General features: G+C 42.5%; 1 protein-coding gene across 2 annotated transcripts in view; it reads right to left on the bottom strand.

Annotated features, from left to right (window-relative positions):
* Positions 1-6506: 6506 nt before the first annotated feature.
* The window catches only part of CHAC2 (ChaC cation transport regulator homolog 2), a 45384-nt gene continuing 31391 nt past the window's right edge, over positions 6507-20499 (bottom strand). Inside the window, exons 2-3 of one of the 2 annotated variants that reach the window (XM_029593423.1) lie at positions 17404-17439; positions 6507-7193 (exon numbers count right to left, since the gene is read on the bottom strand). In XM_029593423.1, coding sequence (XP_029449283.1) covers positions 6810-7193; positions 17404-17439 — 420 coding nt within the window. In that variant the 3' untranslated portion in view covers positions 6507-6809. The remainder of the gene's footprint in view (positions 7194-17403; positions 17440-20499) is intronic. The other variant, XM_029593424.1, reaches the window with a different exon arrangement.

The raw sequence follows: 20499 nt of genomic DNA, 5'->3' as shown, positions 1-20499 counted from the left end.
ACTGTGTGATATAATTTGTTATACCTCTGCTACCATAGCTGCTCCCACAGCAGCAGGTTAGCAGCTTAAAGAATGATAACTTAAGATTGGTCCTCTCTTTAAATTGGGCCAAAGAATGGAAAATACAGAAAATGCTTTTATAGTTAACCACCCCATGCACATAGATAAAGTATGTTTATAATCCATTGGGCTGTAGCTAAGACATGGTACAAAATTGGGCCATGGCTTTATAGGGTGCTTTTCTGCAAAAGTCCTTCAATAAGCTCTCATAATAATGCTGGGCTGACACTGTATATCAGTTCTAGCCACAGGCTAAACTAAAACTTTAGTGTGTGTGTGTGTGTGTGTGTGTGTGTGTGTTGGGGGTAGAAAATTGAAAATAAGAGTATTTTAATGGTGAAATGTTCCTTTGAGAAACCCCTGCTCTCTTTTTTTTTTGTTTTTTTTTATTTTTTTTAAGGATTGAGGGAGAAAGGGTTTGGGGTAATTTCAGGAGTAAGGTGTAACATTTTAATGAATACAGTGTGCATAATATTATTCTACACAGAAGATATTTTCTTTGAATATCTGTTAAAAGAATATTATTACCTATTGGATGTGTGACAATTGTTAAAAACTGCACAAGAGATTAATTCATGCTTTCTACATAGAGGTGTGTTTATGCACTAGGTGCTTTTACACTGGAAGAGACTGAATGAATTAATTCAGCCTTTTCCAATAAGGGAATATCATTAATAGAAAAAAGATGGCATTCAGCCTATCTGGTAGCTGTAAAATCTGTACACACAACTAGCTGTAAACTGAAGCCACAAATTTATGCTTCTCAATAGAAGTGGGAAGATTTGAATACACACCACCCAGTCGTAGGCAAGATTGTCTTCAGGCTAATGGGGTAATTTAATGCAGGCTTTCCCCAGACACTGTACGGTCCTAGGATTCAGGCTCACAAATGGCTCCAGCAGCTGCTCCTATTTTGTGAAAAAGCTGACGTAGGGAACAGGTAGGGCCTGCACATGGCATCCAGCTCCTTTGTCCTGCAACCAGCTTATGGATAGTGCCAGCTTTAGGCCCGCATTGGATGAGCATTGTATGTCTCACCCCCTGCAGGGAATGGTGCAGATGCACTGTTTGCACCTACCAAAAGATAGTTCCCATTATAGGAAATTGTATAAGATAAAAGTAACTGATCTAGACATATGCTGGCTTTGCATTCAGATGCAAGAACACTTCCCACACTAACTTCACACAGCAATTTTTGTGGATGTTGCACTGCTGCATACTATTATATAAGATTTTGAAAAGATATAGTCACCTTTTTGGTTGGGGTTGTATCACTAAGTGATCATTGTGGTTGGTTTAGCAGATGGCAGTAGATAAGTAGCCCACAGAGTTGCTAATCTACTGTGTTTTTCTTTCTGAAAAATGGAGAAATTATGTACCTGATAATTTTGTTTTTTTTAGTGTAGACAGATGGACTCAGGACCAATGGGTTATATGCTCCCCTGCTAGCAGATGGAGACGGAGTCAGGTTTCAAAGCTGACGGCACCTTAGATACACCCCTGCAGTAACCTCAGCGCTTCAGTATTCTCTTCAAAAGCCATTGTAGACATACTCTTGAACAAACTTGATTAATAATGGATAACCGTAATTGTATTCAACCAGACAAACACTGAATCCCAGCAAAATGATAGATGACAGCTTACCCATAACCTCTTGGAAGCAAAATTAGTTTCATGGATGATTCCTTGGCCTCATTCTTGGGCAGCAGTAGGCAGGATGCCGAGTCCATCCTTCTACACTAAGGAAAACAAAATTATCAGGTAAGTAATTTCTCTATTTCCTAGCAGTAGCCAGGACCAATGGGATGTATAAAAGATACTCCTGATTGGGGCGGGAGGCTGCTCATAGTCTGGTTAACACTGCCCTTGCAAAGGCAACGTTCTCTCGGGCCTAAACATCCAGGCGATAGAACCTGGAGGATGTGGAAGGAGGACCAAGGCGCCACGCGGGCGATGTCAATAGGATACAGCAGTCTAGCTTCCACCCAGGATACTGCCTGAGCCCTAGTGGAATGAGTTTTAACCTGAAGGGTAATGGCTTGTCTGCTTCTATGTAGCATCCCGTGACCACCTCCTTGATCCAGCGAAATATCGTAGCCCGTGCAGCTGGTTCGCCCTGTCTCCTTCCACTATGAAGAACAAACAAGTGGTCCATCTTGCGTACCAGTTCTGAAATTTCCAGCTACCGCACCAAAAGCCTACAGCCATTTAAATGGCAGAGGAGGCCGTATTCTTCCATGTCCTTGAACCTATCTAGGGATGGCAATGAATTGGACTGATTCATGTGAAACTCCGAGACTACCCTGGGCAAGAAGGATGGCACAGTACGATGTTGTAATGCTCCTGGAGAGATCCAGAGGAACAGTTCCCGACACGATAATGCCTGTAGTTCAGAGATGCGACGAGCCGAGCATTTAGACACCAGGAACACCGTTTTCAGGGTTAATAAGTGCAAGGAAAGACTGAGCAGTGGCTGAAAGGAGGGCCCTGTCAAAAACTTCAAAACTTAAGATTGCATAAGGGAACAAGCCACCAACAGGCCCTTTCAGAAAATGGGTCATATCCTGATGAGCCAACAGCTGGGTTCCGTTCATCTCGCCCCTGAACCAGGAGAGAGCCGCTACCTGGACCTTCAAGGAGTTAAAGGCCAACCCTTTATTCAAGCCATCCTGTATAAATTCCAAAGCAGTGGGATTTTGATCATCCAAGGGGCAACACCGCTTTCCTCGCATCAGGCCTCAAGTACTCTCTAGGCCTGCACATACGCTAAGGACATAGAGAACTTCTGCGCATGGAGCAAGGTGGTCATTACTGCTGCTGAATATCCACGCCTCACCAGGCGAGCCCTCTCAAGGGCCAAACCATAAGACAGAATAGAGATGAAACCTCAAGAAGCACTGGTCCTTGCTGAAGCAGGTCCCTGTGTAGTGGTAGGCACAGGGGGTGTCCAGCCGGTGTCTCTGCATATCCACATACCATGGATGCCTGGGCCAATCTGGAGCTACTAGTAGGACTAATCGTCTATGGAACTCGATTCTGCGAATGACCTTGCCCAGCAGGGGCCACGGGGGAAGGCATATAGTAAAGTCCTCTTCTGGCCATGTCTGAATGAGAGCATCGATCCACAGGGACCAGTGATCTCTTCTGCAGCTGAAGAAGCGACTAAACTTTGCTTTGTGAGATGTGGCCCACAGGTCGATAGACGGGAGGCCTCAGCGATCTACCATTAACTGAAATGCTTTGGCCAATAATGCCCTGTCGCTTGGATCTAGACTCTCCTTACTTAGAAAGTCTGCTCTGATGTTGTCTTTCCCTGTGATGTGAAAGGCCGAGATCATTGTAGGTGTAAGTCTGCCCATTCCATAAGGAGATCTATCTCCTTTGACACTTGCTGGCCTTGGTTCCACCCTGGGGGCTAATGTAGGGCAGCGTTGCTGCCTTGCTTGACATCACATGGACTGCCTGGGCCTGGAGTATGAGGCTAAACTGTAGACACGCCAAGCTGACTGCGTGGGCTTCCAGACGGTTTATGCTCCAGAGCGCCTCTTCCTTGGTCCAACGCCCTTGGGCCGTCAGTTCCAGACAGTGAGCTCTCCAGCTTCAGAGGCTCGCATCTGTCGTGAGGACCAGCCAATTTGGCAGGAACAGGATTACACCCTTGCCTAGATGAGCTTCCTGCAGTCACCACTGGAGTTGAGAACATACTTCCACCGGTAAGTAGAGGCAAATCGAAAGTCTTGAGATGGGGTTCCAACGAGACGGCAGGGAGCATTGAAGTGGTCGAATGTGTGTCCTCGCTCACAGTACTACCTCCAGGGTTGACGCCATCAAACTGAGGACCTGCAGATAGCTCCACCTTGCTGGGCGAATTGAGTTCGGCAACTGAAGCACTTGAGGTCTGTTGATAGGGGTGGGAGAGGGAGGGCTTACTGGTTGAAGTTCCATCCAGATAGGGGCCAGTGAGGTAGAAGACTGCACACCTGTATGAAGGCTTGAAGGCCCTGGAAAACTAATTTCATCCAAGAGAAGGTGGCAGGGCACATGCCTAGCCCAAGAAGTACTGGGGTAGGTGCCACTGAATTACCCTCTGAATGGGAGGAGCTGGGCTTAGCAAAGTCTGAGGAAGGCAACTCTCCTTGGGCTTCCTCACAGTGCTGACACATGTTGAAATTCAGATCAGGCTGAGAAGCCTTAATACGACAAGCAGCGCAGAGAGCAAAGCGCTTAGGTATCTTGTTGCCGGTGCCATTGATGGCAGTAACTGTGCGTTCCAATCAGCTCACACTTAAAAAATATGTGCACAAATTTAGAGCACTTAGATGGGGCACAGCAAGGCACACTCTTCATCTGTGCACTCAGCTTTTCCTGTTTTCGCTTAAGACGTTGTGCACTTAAGTACACGTTGACGTAACGCACACAGTGCTTTGAGTTGTGTGCATAATCATGCCATCACATGCTCAGCGCAAGCGTTTTCAGAACTGTGCACGTAAAAACGTGCTGATGTTGCATGCAAAGCCGTCACACTGCACGTACCGACGTCCTACATAGGGCCATATAACACACAGCCACCGGCACAAGATGGCGCTGATGAGGCCCACCAAGGGCTGCTCAACCCGTTCGGGGGCCCGATTCCTCTTACCCTCCATGGGAGCGGGAACAACGTTGGTACAGCACGCCGAGCACGGAGACTGAAGGAAACCTACCGGAAATCCCTCCAATAGTTTCTGGATCAGTCTTTTTTTTTTTTTTTTTAATTTACTTACCTGAGCTTAGTGCTTACCAGCTGAGTACAGAGACTGTCTCCGGCTGCGGGGAGGTGGGGGGCGGTGAGGGCTTTGGACATCACCATTGCGCTCGGCTTCCTGCACCTGCTGCCTTTCAGTTGCTTCAGCAGCAAAGTCCATGCTGGGAATCGGCTACTGGACCAAGGCACACCGCTGAGGGATCTCAGAAATCACCTCAGGAATTCTCAACTAGGGTAGGGACCTTTAGGTATCACCGCAGGAGAGCGGGGTTTAATCTTTCTCCAATTTAAAAGTAGACATTTCTTCTTCCAAAGGGTACAGCGATCCCGATAGGGAGAGCACGTCCATATCTTATTTATTTATTTAGATTTATATTCCACTTTTTGTACTTTTTTCAGCGCTTCAAAGTGGATTACATTCAGGTACTGTAAGTATTTCCCTATCCCCAGAGGGCTTACAATCTAACGGGCCAATACAGTAAACCATACGGGAGAGCGGGCGAGCGTCCGCACACGCACAGGCCACTCTCCTGTGCACGCGATTCAGTAACAATTTATTTAAATTAGGGCCCGTGGTAAAAAAAAAGGCGCTAGGGACACTAGCTCGTCCCTAGCGCCTCTTTTTTGACGGAAGTGGCGGCCGTCAGCGAGTTTGACAGCCGACGCTCAATTTTGCCGGCGTCTGTTCTCAAACCTGCTGACAGTCACGGGTTTGGAAACCGGACGCCGGCAAAATTGAGCTTTCGGTTTTCAACCCGCGAGCCCATTTAAAATTTTTTTTTTTTTAAACTTTTGGGGCCTCCGACTTAATAGCGCCATGCTTTTCTGTGCACTTCCCCGGCACTGGCAGAAATTAACGCCTACCTTTGGGTAGGCGCTAATTTCTTAAAGTAAAATGTGCGGCTTGGCTGCACATTTTAATTACTGTATCGTGCCGGAATGACTAATAGCGCCCGCAACATGCATTTGCATGTTGCGGGCACTATTAGTCTGGGGGGGGGGGGGGGGGAGGGAGGGAGGTTTTGGACTCACGTTTTCGATGTGCTATTACCCCTTACTGTAAGTTTGTACCTGAGGCAATGGAGGGTAAAGTGACTTGCCCTAGCTCACAAAGAGCGACAGGACTCAAACTAAGAGATAGAGAGATACTGAAGGGCTGAGGTCACTGCAGGGGTGTCAGCTTTGAAACCTGACTCTGTCTCCATCTGCTAGGAGAGCATATAACCCATTGGTCCTGAGTCCATCTGGCTACACACTAGGAAAACTTAACTGAAACATGAATCTTAATTACATTAACTTGAGAATATGTTCCATATTACTCAGTGGAGCAGAAACAGGTAAAGTTTGGAATAAACTTACATTGCATCTCTACTTAAATTCATTTTGGCAGTCAACTCTGGTGTAGTAAATAATCATGGTACAAAAACCAATTTGACCCCCTCCCCCCCTTTTTTTTTTTTTTTAAAAGACGTCATTTTCAAACATTGTCAGAAAGTACTGTTTAGGTCTGGTAAACAAATGTACGATTGTTACATGTGTGCAAAAAAAAAACCAAAAAAAAAGGAGAGAGCAAGAAATAGATTGCATTCTGTAACCAAACAGGACTCTTGACTAATGGACCTGATGCAGAAACAGGTTTTCCTATGTTGTGTCTATAGGGGAAAAACCTTAGCACATAGTACAAAATCCAAAAACAAGTTGATCAGTGTTAAATAGGCATGTGCATTGATGGAGCTTGGCAAAACTGATTATTCATAAGAAAAAAATGGTACTCACACATACATCATGTCATATTTTATAGAAATTTTCTAGATGAATGATCTCTGCTTCACTGAAATAAATTCTTTCATGTATATCTGCATATAAAATTAAGTCCTAAAATTCTTAAAATAAATAGCACAAGGCAAGATAAAATGCCTTTTAATGTTAAACCTGTAGTGAAGCAAAATCACTTCTGAAGGTAAAAGAAGTTGCCTGGAAAATATGTAAAGCTAGGATGTGATTTTTATCTGCAATTCAAGTTCTGAGGTTTTTCTAAAAGGGCCTTTACTAGTTTTTCTAAAGAAAAAAGATGCTCATCAGAATCTTCCGGTATCAGATTCCTCATGGAATTTGCAAGTTCAAACAGGTATTCTGTGTTTCTTCCACTGGGACCAGCTGCATTAGAAATCTGTAAAGCAATATCTTCTAGCGGTGCTGGACCCAGGTAGTTAGGATTATCACATGTTCCAATGTATATTAAGGCACTAAATGGCTGTAAGGAGGGATCTTTTGGGTAGAAATCAGCAGTTGTAGTCCTGTAGCCCCCTTTCTCTCTAAAGTCAAGGCATGCTTTTATTTCTTCTTCTTTTCCTTCTGGCAGCCTGTAAGCAACACCCCACACACAGCCCTGTTGGGGAACACAAAGCATTAAAAAGGTACACAGTATTCAAAACAAGTTAAACATTCGCCCTTAAGAGTTAGGGCTTTGACACATAAAGAGCTAAGGCCATGTGAAAATTTTTAACTTTCAAATTGAAAAGCTGCTGTGCTTTCTATTCACAATATATACATTTAAAATTTAATTTTGACAGGAACAGGAGGCTGGGGGGGGGGGGGGGGGTGAGAATTTAGGTATACTCAGATTTTTTTTTACATATTGGTAAGATTAACAAAAATGTGTGAACATATCAGGTGGCCTACTTTAAAATGCTCTGTGACATCACAGTGCACCGACATCTCCCTAACCCCTAGATGCTCTAAGCTGTGATGTTTTCTCATTGCAGTGGGGGAGGGGATGTCACCACAATAGTGGGGCCCCTTCCCCGAAAAAGCTTTGTGGCTTTATGGCCCATGATTTGTATTGTGGTCAAAACCATAACACAAAAGAATGCAGCAAGCGGCCCCCAACTTCACAGGGCCACCACTGCCTTAAAGAGCTGCTGAGGGTCCCCCCCCCCCCCCCAAAAAAAATAAAACCTCACTGCCAAACAGGGAGGTTGAAATGGGGTCAATGATGACCCCCCCCCCCCATTTTAATCTGGGGCGGCTCAGTCGAGGCGGCCCTGACATCCCCATTATGTGTAAGTTTAAAATTAAAAAAAAGAACCGTGCGGCGATGGCTCCATTGCCCTTCCCCAAAGCATACATGTGGCCTTGGCCACAGATATCAAAACCCCCCACCTCCCCCACCCCAAAGGCAATACATACATCCACCACCCAAAAAAACCAAGTGCAGGACTCCCCAACCACCCTCTTCCCCCTCCAGAATCCCCCTCATAATTTAAATAGGACCCCGTGTTGTAGCCGGGTGCACCCTCGCACCAGGCCCGGTTGGCACCATTTTCCAAAATGGTGCCAATCTGACTTTGGCCTAGCCAAATGACTGGGTTAAGGTCCGGGGATCAGACCCAGGCCAAGTGGCTGGGATGTATGTATTGCCTTCAGGTGGAAAGGAGGGGGGGGGGTTGGTATTAGGGGCCAGGGTGATCGCCATGTATTTTCTTTTTTTTTTTCAAATGTTTCATATTTTGAGGGTGTCTGGCTCAGTTGAGATGGGGGATCAGCACTGACCCCTGCTCAAACTCCATTTGGCCATGATTTTTTTTTTTTTTAATTTTTTTAAATTTTCTGCCACTTTAAATGTGCAGCGGGAGCCTTGGGATCTGCGTTAGGGGCCTGGGCCTCCTGCCATACATCTAACGCTTTTCAAATAGGTGTAGATATATTATCGCAACTGACCACCTTTTTGGTCAGCCGTGATAAAATATTTACATAAAACTGACCAGTAATGATTTTCTTTGCATGCATTTTCATTATTCATGCATGCAAATCGCATGCAAAGGTCACTAAAATGGGGAGGGTATCTAGATGGGGAGATACAAAATATCGTGTATATTGCTTGATATAATGTGCATTAGAACCCTAAAGTGGGTTGATGAATCATCCAGTAAGATTAACTGTGGTGAATTGAAATGGCTCGTTTCCTTACACGGTGAAAAGAAACAGGGGTTCCAATTGTTTTGGGGCATCAAGTCACATGAAATGTTTGAAGTGGGAGAAGTCACTGGCTGCTTTAATTGCTGGCACAAATTTGAGTGATCTCATAAGCCAGTTTCCTTGCAGGAACTAGAGTAAAAATGGAGCTCTTAAGATCTGGTTTTGATTTCACAAGGACTCCTGATCGGAGACAGGGAACCGCAAAGTAAACATTAATTGCCCCAGGGGAGGGAATCTCAGCCACAATTATGGGCATAATCAGGGTGCAGGTGTACCAGGATTTGAAGAGAGCCACAGTCTAACTCCCACATTGGTCTGTTACTGTAATTGCTCTGTTAAGGGGGGAGGAGGGACAGAACATGGGAAGCTGTAAAATGAAAGCTCATAGTGCTGCAGCCGTAAGTTGGGCCCCAAAAGAGCGCCAGTTAATAAACATAACTGGGCTCCAAACAAAACAGGCACCAGTAAGACCTGCTTCAGCTGCTTCTAATTGGTGACTCTGCTACTGGCACAAGGTGCTAACAGGGCGCAGAATATCCTGCAGATGGTTGTCTGCCATTTTTTGGAGCCTGCTTACTTACTTTAACAAGAGCTTCATGATTTTAAATGGCTGGGGTAAGTTTTGGTTTTCCAGGCCCTCTGCTCACAGCAAATCTAAATAACTAATTCTGCTGATTCAAAGCGGCACTTCACATTTTGAACTTACCTGATTTTTATTAAAATCATAAGCAGCTTTTTTTTTTTTTTTTGGTAAATTTTAACCAGCCTTCTTTCAAAACATGAGCGAACAGAAGGCCGACCAGCATTCATGGTGCATGATGAGCCACAGCTTACAAAGATGGTACAGATGATAAAGCAAGGCAAAGTTGCTTACCTGTAACAGATGTCTCTGAAAATAGACTACCAATCATACATGGATCATATGCCTGCATGCAGACCGTGCTGAATGGGTGGATTCTTCCAGAACTTTCTGCAAAGGCCTTTCACTGCTCATGTGAGGTAGTTTGTGCACTTCTGTGACCTTACAGCCTCTTTCAGTTCTAGATAATAACTTTGCCTGGGGGGCAAACCGTTTTAAAGAGGAAATGGGGGAGTGGACTGTATGACTGAACTACTGTCTTCAGAGAAGATCTATAACAAGTAAGCAACTTTGCTTTATCTGAAGACACTCAGATCACCAAATCATACACACTGGACTCCCTAACTAAGGGATGTCATCAACAAATAGAAAGACAAAAATGGCCAGTGGATGGGAAATCTGTTTTGTCTTAAAATGAAACCTCCAAAACTCAAAAAGAATAAGGACAATCTGTAATTATAAAATGGGCCATAGGAGGGATGGAGTTGTGCTCTATCCCTCAAAGAAGCCATGGAGGTTGGACAGTTCAAACCTACTATCCTACTGGAGGGGGAGGAGTCAGGGTCCACACAATAATCTATTTAAACAATTTATTATTACCTGCCTTTCTAAAGATGTGACTATGTGGACAACTCCAAAATGTTCCAAATCTCCTAAACTGAGGAAGAGCTTAGGTATGTGACAGACACCATGGTAGCCCTGAAATTATGGGCCTTGACATGCTCCCCAAAGATTAGATCTGCCTAGGCAAAACTCATCAAATGCAACTGCTTTGTCAGGTTTGGAAACGCCTATACCTGCTTGCTCTTAGAATCATGTTTTGAAGTTTCTGCTTTGATGCCAACTCTCTCTGGCTCCTTGCTAGATTGCAGAGAGCCATTTTTCTTGACTTGAACTGGCAGAGAGATTTCTATTGACTCCTGGGCCTGTCCTCTGACTAAGGAGCCAAAGAAGTTGTGGGCCTCTTCAGTGTGGTCTAGTCACCAGTGGTTGGAACATCTTCCTAGTCCACACTTCAGCTTTCAGTGCCAGCTTTGATACTCTGCCACCTACTCTCCAGTCTCAAATTAAAGTTCTACATTTTTGCGGACGACATTCAGATACTTCTGCCGATTACGGATTCACTGCAAAAAACCTGGACACACTGGAACAATTGCTTACAGTCTATCAACATCCTGCTATCCAGCCTAAACCTGATACTTAACTCAAATAAAACAGAAATCCTCATCATCTCGCCTGATGAAAACCACACGCTCATCAACTCCCAAAGTGCATCACAATTCGCAAAATCATCCAACCACTCCCCCTCCGTCAGAGACTTAGGAGTACGACTTGATAATCAATTCAACTTAAAATCCTTCGTCCTCAATACTACTAAAGAATGTTTTTACAAACTCCAAGTTCTCAAAAATCTGAAACCCCTCCTGCATTTCAGCGACTTCCGTTTAGTAGTTCAGGCTCTCATTCTGACAAAATTAGACTACTGCAACTCTCTTCTCCTAGGCCTTCCTGCCATAACCACCAAACCCCACAGATGGTCCAGAATGCAGCTGCAAGGATTCTCACTAATTCAAATAAAAGAGCCCACATCACACCAATTCTACACCGGCTGCACTGGCTCCCTATAAAATCCAGGATCACCTTCAAAACGTTAATGATGATCCACAAGGACATTATCGGCAGCGCCCACCTCAATCTCAGCACACAACTCCGCCCCACTCATCACAAAGACCAATCAGATATGCTTACAAAGGATCTCTATATGCCCCTCCGGTCAAAACCTCACTAAGAAAACGAGCAATCTCCACAGCCGGGCCCACCCTCTGGAACTCAATGCCTCCGGAACTTCGACAAGAAACATGTCATCAAACTTTCAAGAAACACCTAAAAACATGGCTTTTCCGACAAGCCTTCCCGGAATCTCAAGAACACTCTGACACCGGTCAAAGGGCATAACAGCTAACAACAAGGCACGATCACTCGCACTTCCCTTAGGGACCAATTTCGACTGATTTGGACAATTCTTATGTCATCAAAGAACCCCGGGTAGATGCATCAAGTCACGACACGCCCATTATCATTGTTCGTTGTTACATGTAACATTCAGATTCAGATTTGTTCCTTTTAATTCTTCGGTTATGTCTAGCTATCCTGTTTATGTTTATTAACGTTGTTCGATTCATTCAGTTACAACTTCTTAACAGTTACGTTCTATTGTTCGGACACCTTGTTATAATGTAACGCCTTAGCCGCGCCTGTTCTGTTATAATGGAAACTGATCTGATTTGATATTTGTATCAAGAATGTCGGTATACAAAAATTCGAAATAAATAAATAAATACTGCTGAACAAAAGTCCAGATTAAGCAAGGCAAGAAGCTTAACCTTCTGGGACCAAACAACTCTGGGTTGATATCCTTGTGCAGACGCCACAGCCCAAGTCATTGTAGCCTTTGCCCAAGTATTCACAGCAAACTTCACAATGGACAGTGCTGGAAATTTTGTACTTGGGACAACATTTGAAGCCACTAGCCTGCTTTTCAGATATGGTGAGGAAAATCAAGAAGGCAAAAATCAAACAAAACTTTTCCTCCACACAAAGTTGATCAAAAAAGAGGTGATAAAATTTTGCTGGTTAAGCTAGTTCAGCATATTGATAAATAAAAAAAACCCTTCAAAAGTAAATACAATTAAAGTAATCTAGAGTAATAAAAGCCTGGAAAAAAAAAAAAAAAAAAAAAGGTCAACTTTGGAAACTCTGCAAGGCTGTTAAAAAAAAGCATGACTACAATAGTCTTGGTGTACAAAAGCAAATTGAGGAGAGCTGCATGGGCAGCAAAAGGCCTCTAGAACCCCTGGAAGAATCAGTCCGTTTGGCTACAAACCAAGCATGGTCATATTGCCCATGTGTGACTTGGTCAACTGCTTGTCTTCAGACATGTATCAATTCATTTTATATTTTCTTAATTTAAAATTAAAATGTATATAGTTTTAAATCTGTAGAACTACACAGCATCACACAATTTAAGGACAATAGTACATGTCGGCTAAGAAGTATTTTTGGATAATGCAGGAGCACCTGCTAGAGATTCTTGAGAACAACAACGTGCCCGTTTCTTGGCTCCTTTGTTTTTCTGGGTCTACCTCCTTGTGCTCACATTTGCCACAGTGTATTTTATTTCTTATGTTTCTGTTTCTACACAATTTTGGACCAAAAGGTTTGCACATTACATTTTGAATGTAATCTCTGAATTTGTTTTGTAACTTTTTAACTTCCATATCATGGAGTGCCCCCTAGTCTTTCTATTATGTGAAAGACTAAAGAACCGATTCACATCTACCCGTTCTAGACCTCTCATGATTTTAAACACCTCTATCATATCCCCCCTCAGCCGTCTCTTATCCAGGCTGAAACGTCCTAACCTCTTTAGTCTTTCCTCATAGGGGAGCTGTTCCATTCCCCTTATCATTTTGGTTGCCCTTCTCTGTACCTTCTCCATTGCAATTATATCTTTTTTGAGATGCGGCGACCAGAATTGTACACAGTATTCAAGGTGGGGTCTCACCATGGAGTGATACAGAGGCATTATGACATTTTCCGTTTTATTCACCATTCCCTTCCTAATAATTCAACATTCTGTTTGCTTTTTTGACTGCCGCAGCACACTGAACCGATGATTTCAATGTGTTATCCACTATGACGCCTAGATCTTTCTTGGGTGGTAGCACCTAATATGGAACCTAACATTGTGTAACTATAGCATGGGTTATTTTCCCTATATGCATCACCTTGCACTTATCCACATTAAATTTCATCTGCCATTTGGATGCCCAATTTTCCAGTCTCACAAGATCTTCCTGCAATTTATCATAATCTGCTTGTGATTTAACTACTCTGAACAATTTTGTATCATCTGCAAATTTGATTACCTCACTCGTCGTATTTCTTTCCAGATCATTTATAAATATGTTGAAAAGTAAGGGTCCCAATACAGATCCCTGAGGCACTCCACTGTCCACTCCCTTCCGCTGGGAAAATTGTCTATTTAATCTTACTCTGTTTCCTGTCCCATAATTTTTACTTTTCCTAGAAGTCTCTCATGAGGAACTTTATGAAACGCCTTCTGAAAATCCAAGTACACTACATCTACCAGTTCACCTTTATCCACATGTTTATTAACTCCTTCAAAAAAGTGAAGCAGATTTGTGAGGCAAATCTTGCCTTGGGTAAAGCCATGCTGACTTTGTTCCATTAAACCATGTCTTTCTATATGTTCTGTGATTTTGATGCTTAGAACACTTTCCAGTATTTTTCCTGGCACTGAAGTCAGGCTAACCAGCCTGTAGTTTCCCGGATCTCCCCTGGAGCTCTTTTTAAATATTGGGGTTACATTAGCTATCCTCCAGTCTTCAGGTACAATGGATGATTTTAATGATAGGTAACAAATTTTTACTAATAGGTATAATAGAAAGACTAGGGGGCACTCCATGAAGTTAGCATGTGGCACATTTAAAACTAATCAGATAAAGTTCTTTTTTACTCAACGCACAATTAAACTCTGGAATTTGTTGCCAGAGGATGTGGTTAGTGCAGTTAATATAGCTGTGTTTAAAAAGGATTGGATAAGTTCTTGGAGGTGAAGTCCATTACCTGCTATTAAGTTGACTTAGAAAATAGCCACTGCTATTACTAGCAACTGTAACATGGAATAGACTTAGTTTTTGGGTACTTGCCAGGTTCTTATGGCCTGGATTGGCCACTGTTGGAAACAGGATGCTGGGCTTGATGGACCCTTGGTCTGACCCAGTATGGCATGTTCTTATGTTCTTAGGTCTGAAATTTCATTTTTGAGTTCCTTTAGAACCTTGGGGTGTATACCATCCGGTCCAGGTGATTTACTACTCTTCAGTTTATCAATCTTCTAGGTTCATCGTGATTTGGTTCAGTCCATCTGAATCATTACCCATGAAAACCTTCTCTGGAACGGGTATCTCCCCAACATACTCTTTAGTAAACACCGAAGCAAGGAAATCATTTAATCTTTCCGCGATAACCTTATCTTCTCTAAGTGCCCCTTTAACCCCTCCTCGATCATTTAACGGTCCAACTGACTCCCTCACAGGCTTTCTGCTTTGGATATATTTAAAAAGGGTTTTATTGTGAGTTTTTGCCTCTACGGCCAACTTCTTTTCAAATCCTGTCTTATCAATGTCTTACATTTAACTTGCCAACGCTTATGCATTATCCTATTTTCTTCTGTTGGATCCTTCTTCCAATTTTTGAATGAAGATCTTTTGGCTAAAATAGTTTCTTTCACCTCCCCTTTTAACCATGCCGGAAATAGTTTTGCCTTCTTTCCACCATTTTTAATGTGTGGAATACATCTGGACTGTGCTTCTAGGATGGTATTTTTTTTTTTTTTTTTTTTTTTTAACAATGACCACGCCTCTTGCACATTTTTTACCTTTGTAGCTGCTCCTTTCAGTTTTTTTCTAACAATTTTTCTCATTTTATCAAAGTTTCCCTTTTGAAAGTTTAGCACGAGAGCCGAGGATTTGCTTACTGTCCCCCCTTCCAGTCATTAATTCAAATTTGATCATATTATGATCACTATTGCCAAGCGGCCCCACCACCATTACCTCTCTCACCAAATCCTGTCCTCCACTGAGAATTAGATCTAAAATTGCTTCCTCTCTTGTTGGTTCCTGGACCAATTGCTCAACCCATTCCTTATGCCCCCGAACATTTTTTGCTGAATATGCCACCAAATGTACCTACTATAAAGTGGTTACTGGCTCACCAAATTATCCTAGCGGCAAGATGTGAGCTTGCTCTATACTGGAAACAGACCGCCCTCCCTACAATGGCGGAAGTGGGTACCCCCCTAGAGCATAATTGTTTAAGGTATAAATTGACTGCATTAAAAAAATCACAGCCTACCCAGATTCTATAGGATTTGGAATCCCTGCATAACATGGCAGAAAGAGCAAGCAACTGATTAATAAAGATGCACCAGGGCCAACTGTTGATGGTACATGACCTATGTCTGTTTATTTGAAACTGTGTAAAATAATAAGTACGCAATCTTTAGTTACATGACTATAATGTTCTCAGTTGGGGGGGAGGGGGTAAGTTCTGTATATTGAGAAAAATTTTATCGTCATGTTTTCATCATTGTAATGTGTTTTCTTATGATGAAGGAAGCTTTCGCACTCTGCCCCCCATCTGCTGGTGGGAGGGAGAATCTCACAAGTTACTGCTCTGGCAGGACGAAGAAGAATATGTCCCAGAACAATTCCCCTGAAAGATCAAAGAGGTCGCTGAAATATGTATGATGGTCCGCTACTAGATCCTGGACTGAGATCCCCTCCCCCTCCGCCCAATGGGACAGCCTCCTCGATCTGGTCATACAGCCGCTCCCCTGAAAAGACGCCATTTGACTTACCTCCTACTGCAGCCAGAATATTCAAACATGGCTGAGAAACACGTTTATTCTCCCTGCCTCTAGCTACATATTTTTTTTTGCTAAATTTTAATGCAACAAGGCAGCCCAAAAAGGTACAGGGGAAGAGAGTGAGCGAGAAAGCTTTGGCGGAAGGAAACCCCCAAGGAAACACATTCCCAGAGAACCCCTTCTTGGGCTAGCCACCTACTCCTCTGGCTCAACTAGTATCCACAGGTATCCTGGGAGCTGGGTAACAGGGTTTGTTCAACCAGGAGAAAAATCTCAGAAGCCTGGCCCAAGCTTGCTCCATTAGGGAAATAGGTGAACAAGTTGTTGCCCTCCTAGGAGACATAACCTGCTCAGGCAGGGGGAACATCCTGAATAGTTGCCCTGGGAGTAGAAACACGCTCTACCACGGGCGGCTGTAGGCAGAGACCTGAGGAGCTGGGAAATTTGCTGCAATCCAATCCAGAACTGCCATCAACTGCTGGAGACAGAGAACACTGGGCTTTACCCATACTGCACCATCCTATACTAAGTGACGATGTCACCCATTTCCATCTGCTGTTAGGCGGTGATAACCCATATAACCGGTCTGGTATAGCAGGATAATAAGGAAACTGTCTTTGGCCATTGATGAAATGGAGCAATAAAGAGAAGAAAATGACCCATCCAGCTAGATTAGAAAGGGATCACTTACTAGCTCAGTTGCCGGTATTTTCTTTAACTGAATGGTAGATGTGGGGCAGAAAGGTATATTTTAGAATTTGATGTTTAAAAGAAAAAAAAAAAAAAGCTGGTACTGTATTACTAAGGACTATAAAGTTAAGTGGCAGTGAATGACCTCACAGGTCTGTTGTAACCTCTGCCATCTAGTCTTGTACTGCAGCTTTTTTAAGGTCTTTCATGCTTTTCCTTATTATTTCTATTTGTGCAGTTTTAAATTAATAATGAAAATGACTACTAACATTCAACCTGTTTTTCTAAAGGTAGGACCTTAGCCAGCAGATGGTATTCATGGTTTGTTTAAATGCATGAAAATAAAACATATAAAAAATGTCAACAGCAATACGGCAGTTAGTTCCATTTTGAGAGTTTGAGCATCCGTTTTAAACTGATCTGTTATTCCCTTTATCAGGACATAGCACGCAGTTTAATTATTAAAAGTACCTGCAATATGACTAATTTTGTGAAATCCATCTAAAAATATTTCATATGACAATCCTGTCAACAAATAACTAAAGAAAAAAAGTGTATCATCATTACTAGTCTAGAGTATGTGACTATGCATAACTGTACACACAAATTAATAATTACCTCAGGATCTTCTACCAGAGTCACAACTCTTCCAGGCTAAAAGATAAAAAAAATATATTTTGCTAGTTCCAACATGTTTTTAATTAACGGCAGTGTAAAACTGAAGAAAAATGGAAGACAAAATGTTAAACTGATAAACACGGATAATGTTATTCAATGGCCAAGAGAGCCATTGCATTCTCCACTGTGCCTGGTGCCTCTATGCTACTCCCCTCCAATATAAAAAATGTCGTATTTCTATACATCAAACGATAAAATGATAAAGTGTGATGACCGGATAAGTGATTGACAACAGACAGCAGATATAATTATAGCATCCTGATGGGACATTTCAACCACTGTATGAAAACTGCAAGATATATAGAGCAAAATGAAGATGAACTAACCCATAAAAAAAATATTTATATATGGCAAAGAAAGTCCTGCTGTTAACATGAGACAGTGAGAAAGCTAGGTAAAATTCTACCAGGAAGGCACTTTAAAGCTGGAACTAATATTGGAAATTTAATTGCAGGGAACTCTTAAATATTTAATAGCGTGTCTCTTGTAAATCAGAGAGTACAGCCAAGCTAGTTAAAAGTTCTGAAACTTAAAGGTGCTGATCCACTAAAGTGCTACCATTAATGTGGGTTACCATGTATGTTAAATTACTACATATGCCCCATTATTTCTGAAGGGGTTGTCGAGAAATGTTTGTCTTCTTGCTGATGATACCAAAATCTGTAACAGGGTGGACAGCCAGGAAGGAGTGGAAAACATGGAGGAGGGATCTAGCGAAGCTCGAAGAATGGTCTAACATCTGGCAGCTAAAATTTAATGCTAAAACATTTAGGATGCAAAATCCCAATGGAAAGGTAGAGTATTGGAGCTAAAATTCTTCTAAGCACAAAGGAAGAGCGGGATCTGGAGGTAATTGTATCTGATGATTATAAAGTGGCCAAACAGGTAGATAAAGCAACGACAAAAGCCAGAAAGCCACTTGGCTGCATAGAAAGAGGAATGGTCAGCAGAAAAAGGTGATTTTGTCCCTGTATAGGTCCTTGGTGAGATCTCATTTGGAAAAGGATATAAAAAGGATGGAGTCAGTCCAGAGAGTAGCTACTAAAATGGTCAGTGGTCTTCGTTCTAAAACATTTGCAGATAGACTTAAAGATCTAAACATGTATAGCCTAGGGGAAAGGCGAGAGAGACATTCAGCTGTCATATCTCCCCTATCTCAAAGGTTTCCATGTACAAGAGGTGGGCCTTTTTCAATGGAAAGGAGGCTCTAGAATGAGGGATCATGAGATGAGGTTGAAAGGGGGTGGATTCCAGAGTAATTTTAAGAAATAATTCTTTACAGTGGTGGATGTGTGGAACAGCTTCCCAGTGGAAATAGTGGATACAAAAACAGTATCTGAATTTGAAAAAAGCATAGAATAAATACAAGGGGATCTCTAAGGAAATTATAAGAATTATAATGCTAAATTAATTGGACGGACGGGCAGACTGGATGGGCCATACAGTCTTTTTCTGCCATCATGTTTCTATGTTTCTAAATGTGGCAAACCACATTAACAGTAACCCAGGTTAGCAAGCTCTAGTGAATCAGCCTCAAAATGTTGAAGAAATTCGATGGGCGTAAGTGACGTCATGCCCCTAGATGGCCACCTGAAGAGTGGGCTCCTGATAACTCCATCAATAATCTCCATCCACCCAAGTATGTGTGTCAGCTGGTAAAGTGAGACTTTGTGACATACGTGGTTGAGATTCAGATGTCAGCAAGAAGACAACCACCAATTGACTTGAAACATTTTTCCTTGCCACAGTGGCGGGGGCTCGAAGAGGAGGGCCTGATGGGGGAGATGGCAGCTGAAGATGGAACCAAGGAGATAGGCTAGAACAGCACTGCAGTAAAAACGGCTGATGCACAACTCTGCTGCCATGAAATATTAACATGGACAGACTTCCAAAGTTGATTTTTTGAGTTGAGAAATGATATGGGCACAATAAAAACAGAAATTCTGGCCACAGGCACTTAACCTAAAAAAAGATCTTGCCGATTTAGGTGCATGAGTGGAAGAGAAGGAGGGGTGTCTTGACGCGAGTGATGCAGTATTTCAACAGCAGAAATCAGAGCTCACAGAACTGAAAGCAGATGATATTGACCTGAGAGATCACAACGAAGATCTAGAAAATAGATCAAGGAAAGGGAACATATAAAATAGGTGATGTCCCAGAAGATAATGCATTTCAATATTGCATACAAGTGGCTTTGAATATATGCAAGCAGATCTTGGCTCAAAATGAAAAATTGGATGCTCTGCTAAAATAAAATAGGGCACAGAGAGTGTTGACAAAACCAGGAGGCAACTTACCGAGTGACAGTCATTTGTTTCCATAAATTCATAATAAAGTTGGAGATCTTTCAAGATTTATCACAAGAACAATAAAAAGAAGAGAGTTTAAGGAGCTCTTACATGTTTTACGCAGAAAGCAAAACAAATTTAGGTGGTTATTTCTATTTGGCGTGAGATTTACAATTAATGGGAAGACATCTTGAGTAACAGTGGAGAATTTTGCAAAATGCTGAAAAACTGCTTCAGTCACTTCCTAAGTGTGGTTCTGCCTCACCAACTCCAGAGAAAGAAGGTCCAGCTAAGTGGCAAAGGGTCCAGTATGGCAGAAAAAGATTAAGGTGGCACTCAGGTGTGTTCATCATCTTCTAGAGGTGCAGTGGCCAAGGACATGGCATGGTTTAAAAGAAATATTTCTTTAATGAACTTTGGTGTATGTTTGAATAGTATATTTCTCAGCATTTGTTGAGAAATGATGAGAGATGAAGAACTAATTGTTTTTTTCCATATATGATATTACAGATGGTGTTGGGGGTGGTGGTTAGGGTCACTTGGAGGTGATGACATCATTCCTTAAGTTACAGCCATGGGTTGAAAAAAGAGGGGAGGGCGGGGAGAGTGCTTTTGGTCAGTATTGCTTGAAATTGTGCTATGACTTAAAAGGTAAGTTACTAGTTCTTAGTGATTGCAACTGAGATTACTGCGGATTTTTTTTTGTAATTTTAGTGAGTAGTGTGGGAGTAGGAAATTTGGTGGGAGC

This window comes from Rhinatrema bivittatum, chromosome 3 (genome assembly GCF_901001135.1).
Source record: "Rhinatrema bivittatum chromosome 3, aRhiBiv1.1, whole genome shotgun sequence".
Taxonomy (NCBI): domain Eukaryota; kingdom Metazoa; phylum Chordata; class Amphibia; order Gymnophiona; family Rhinatrematidae; genus Rhinatrema; species Rhinatrema bivittatum.
Note: the sequence above shows the minus strand (reverse complement) of the source record. Positions and strands in the feature narration are given on the sequence as shown.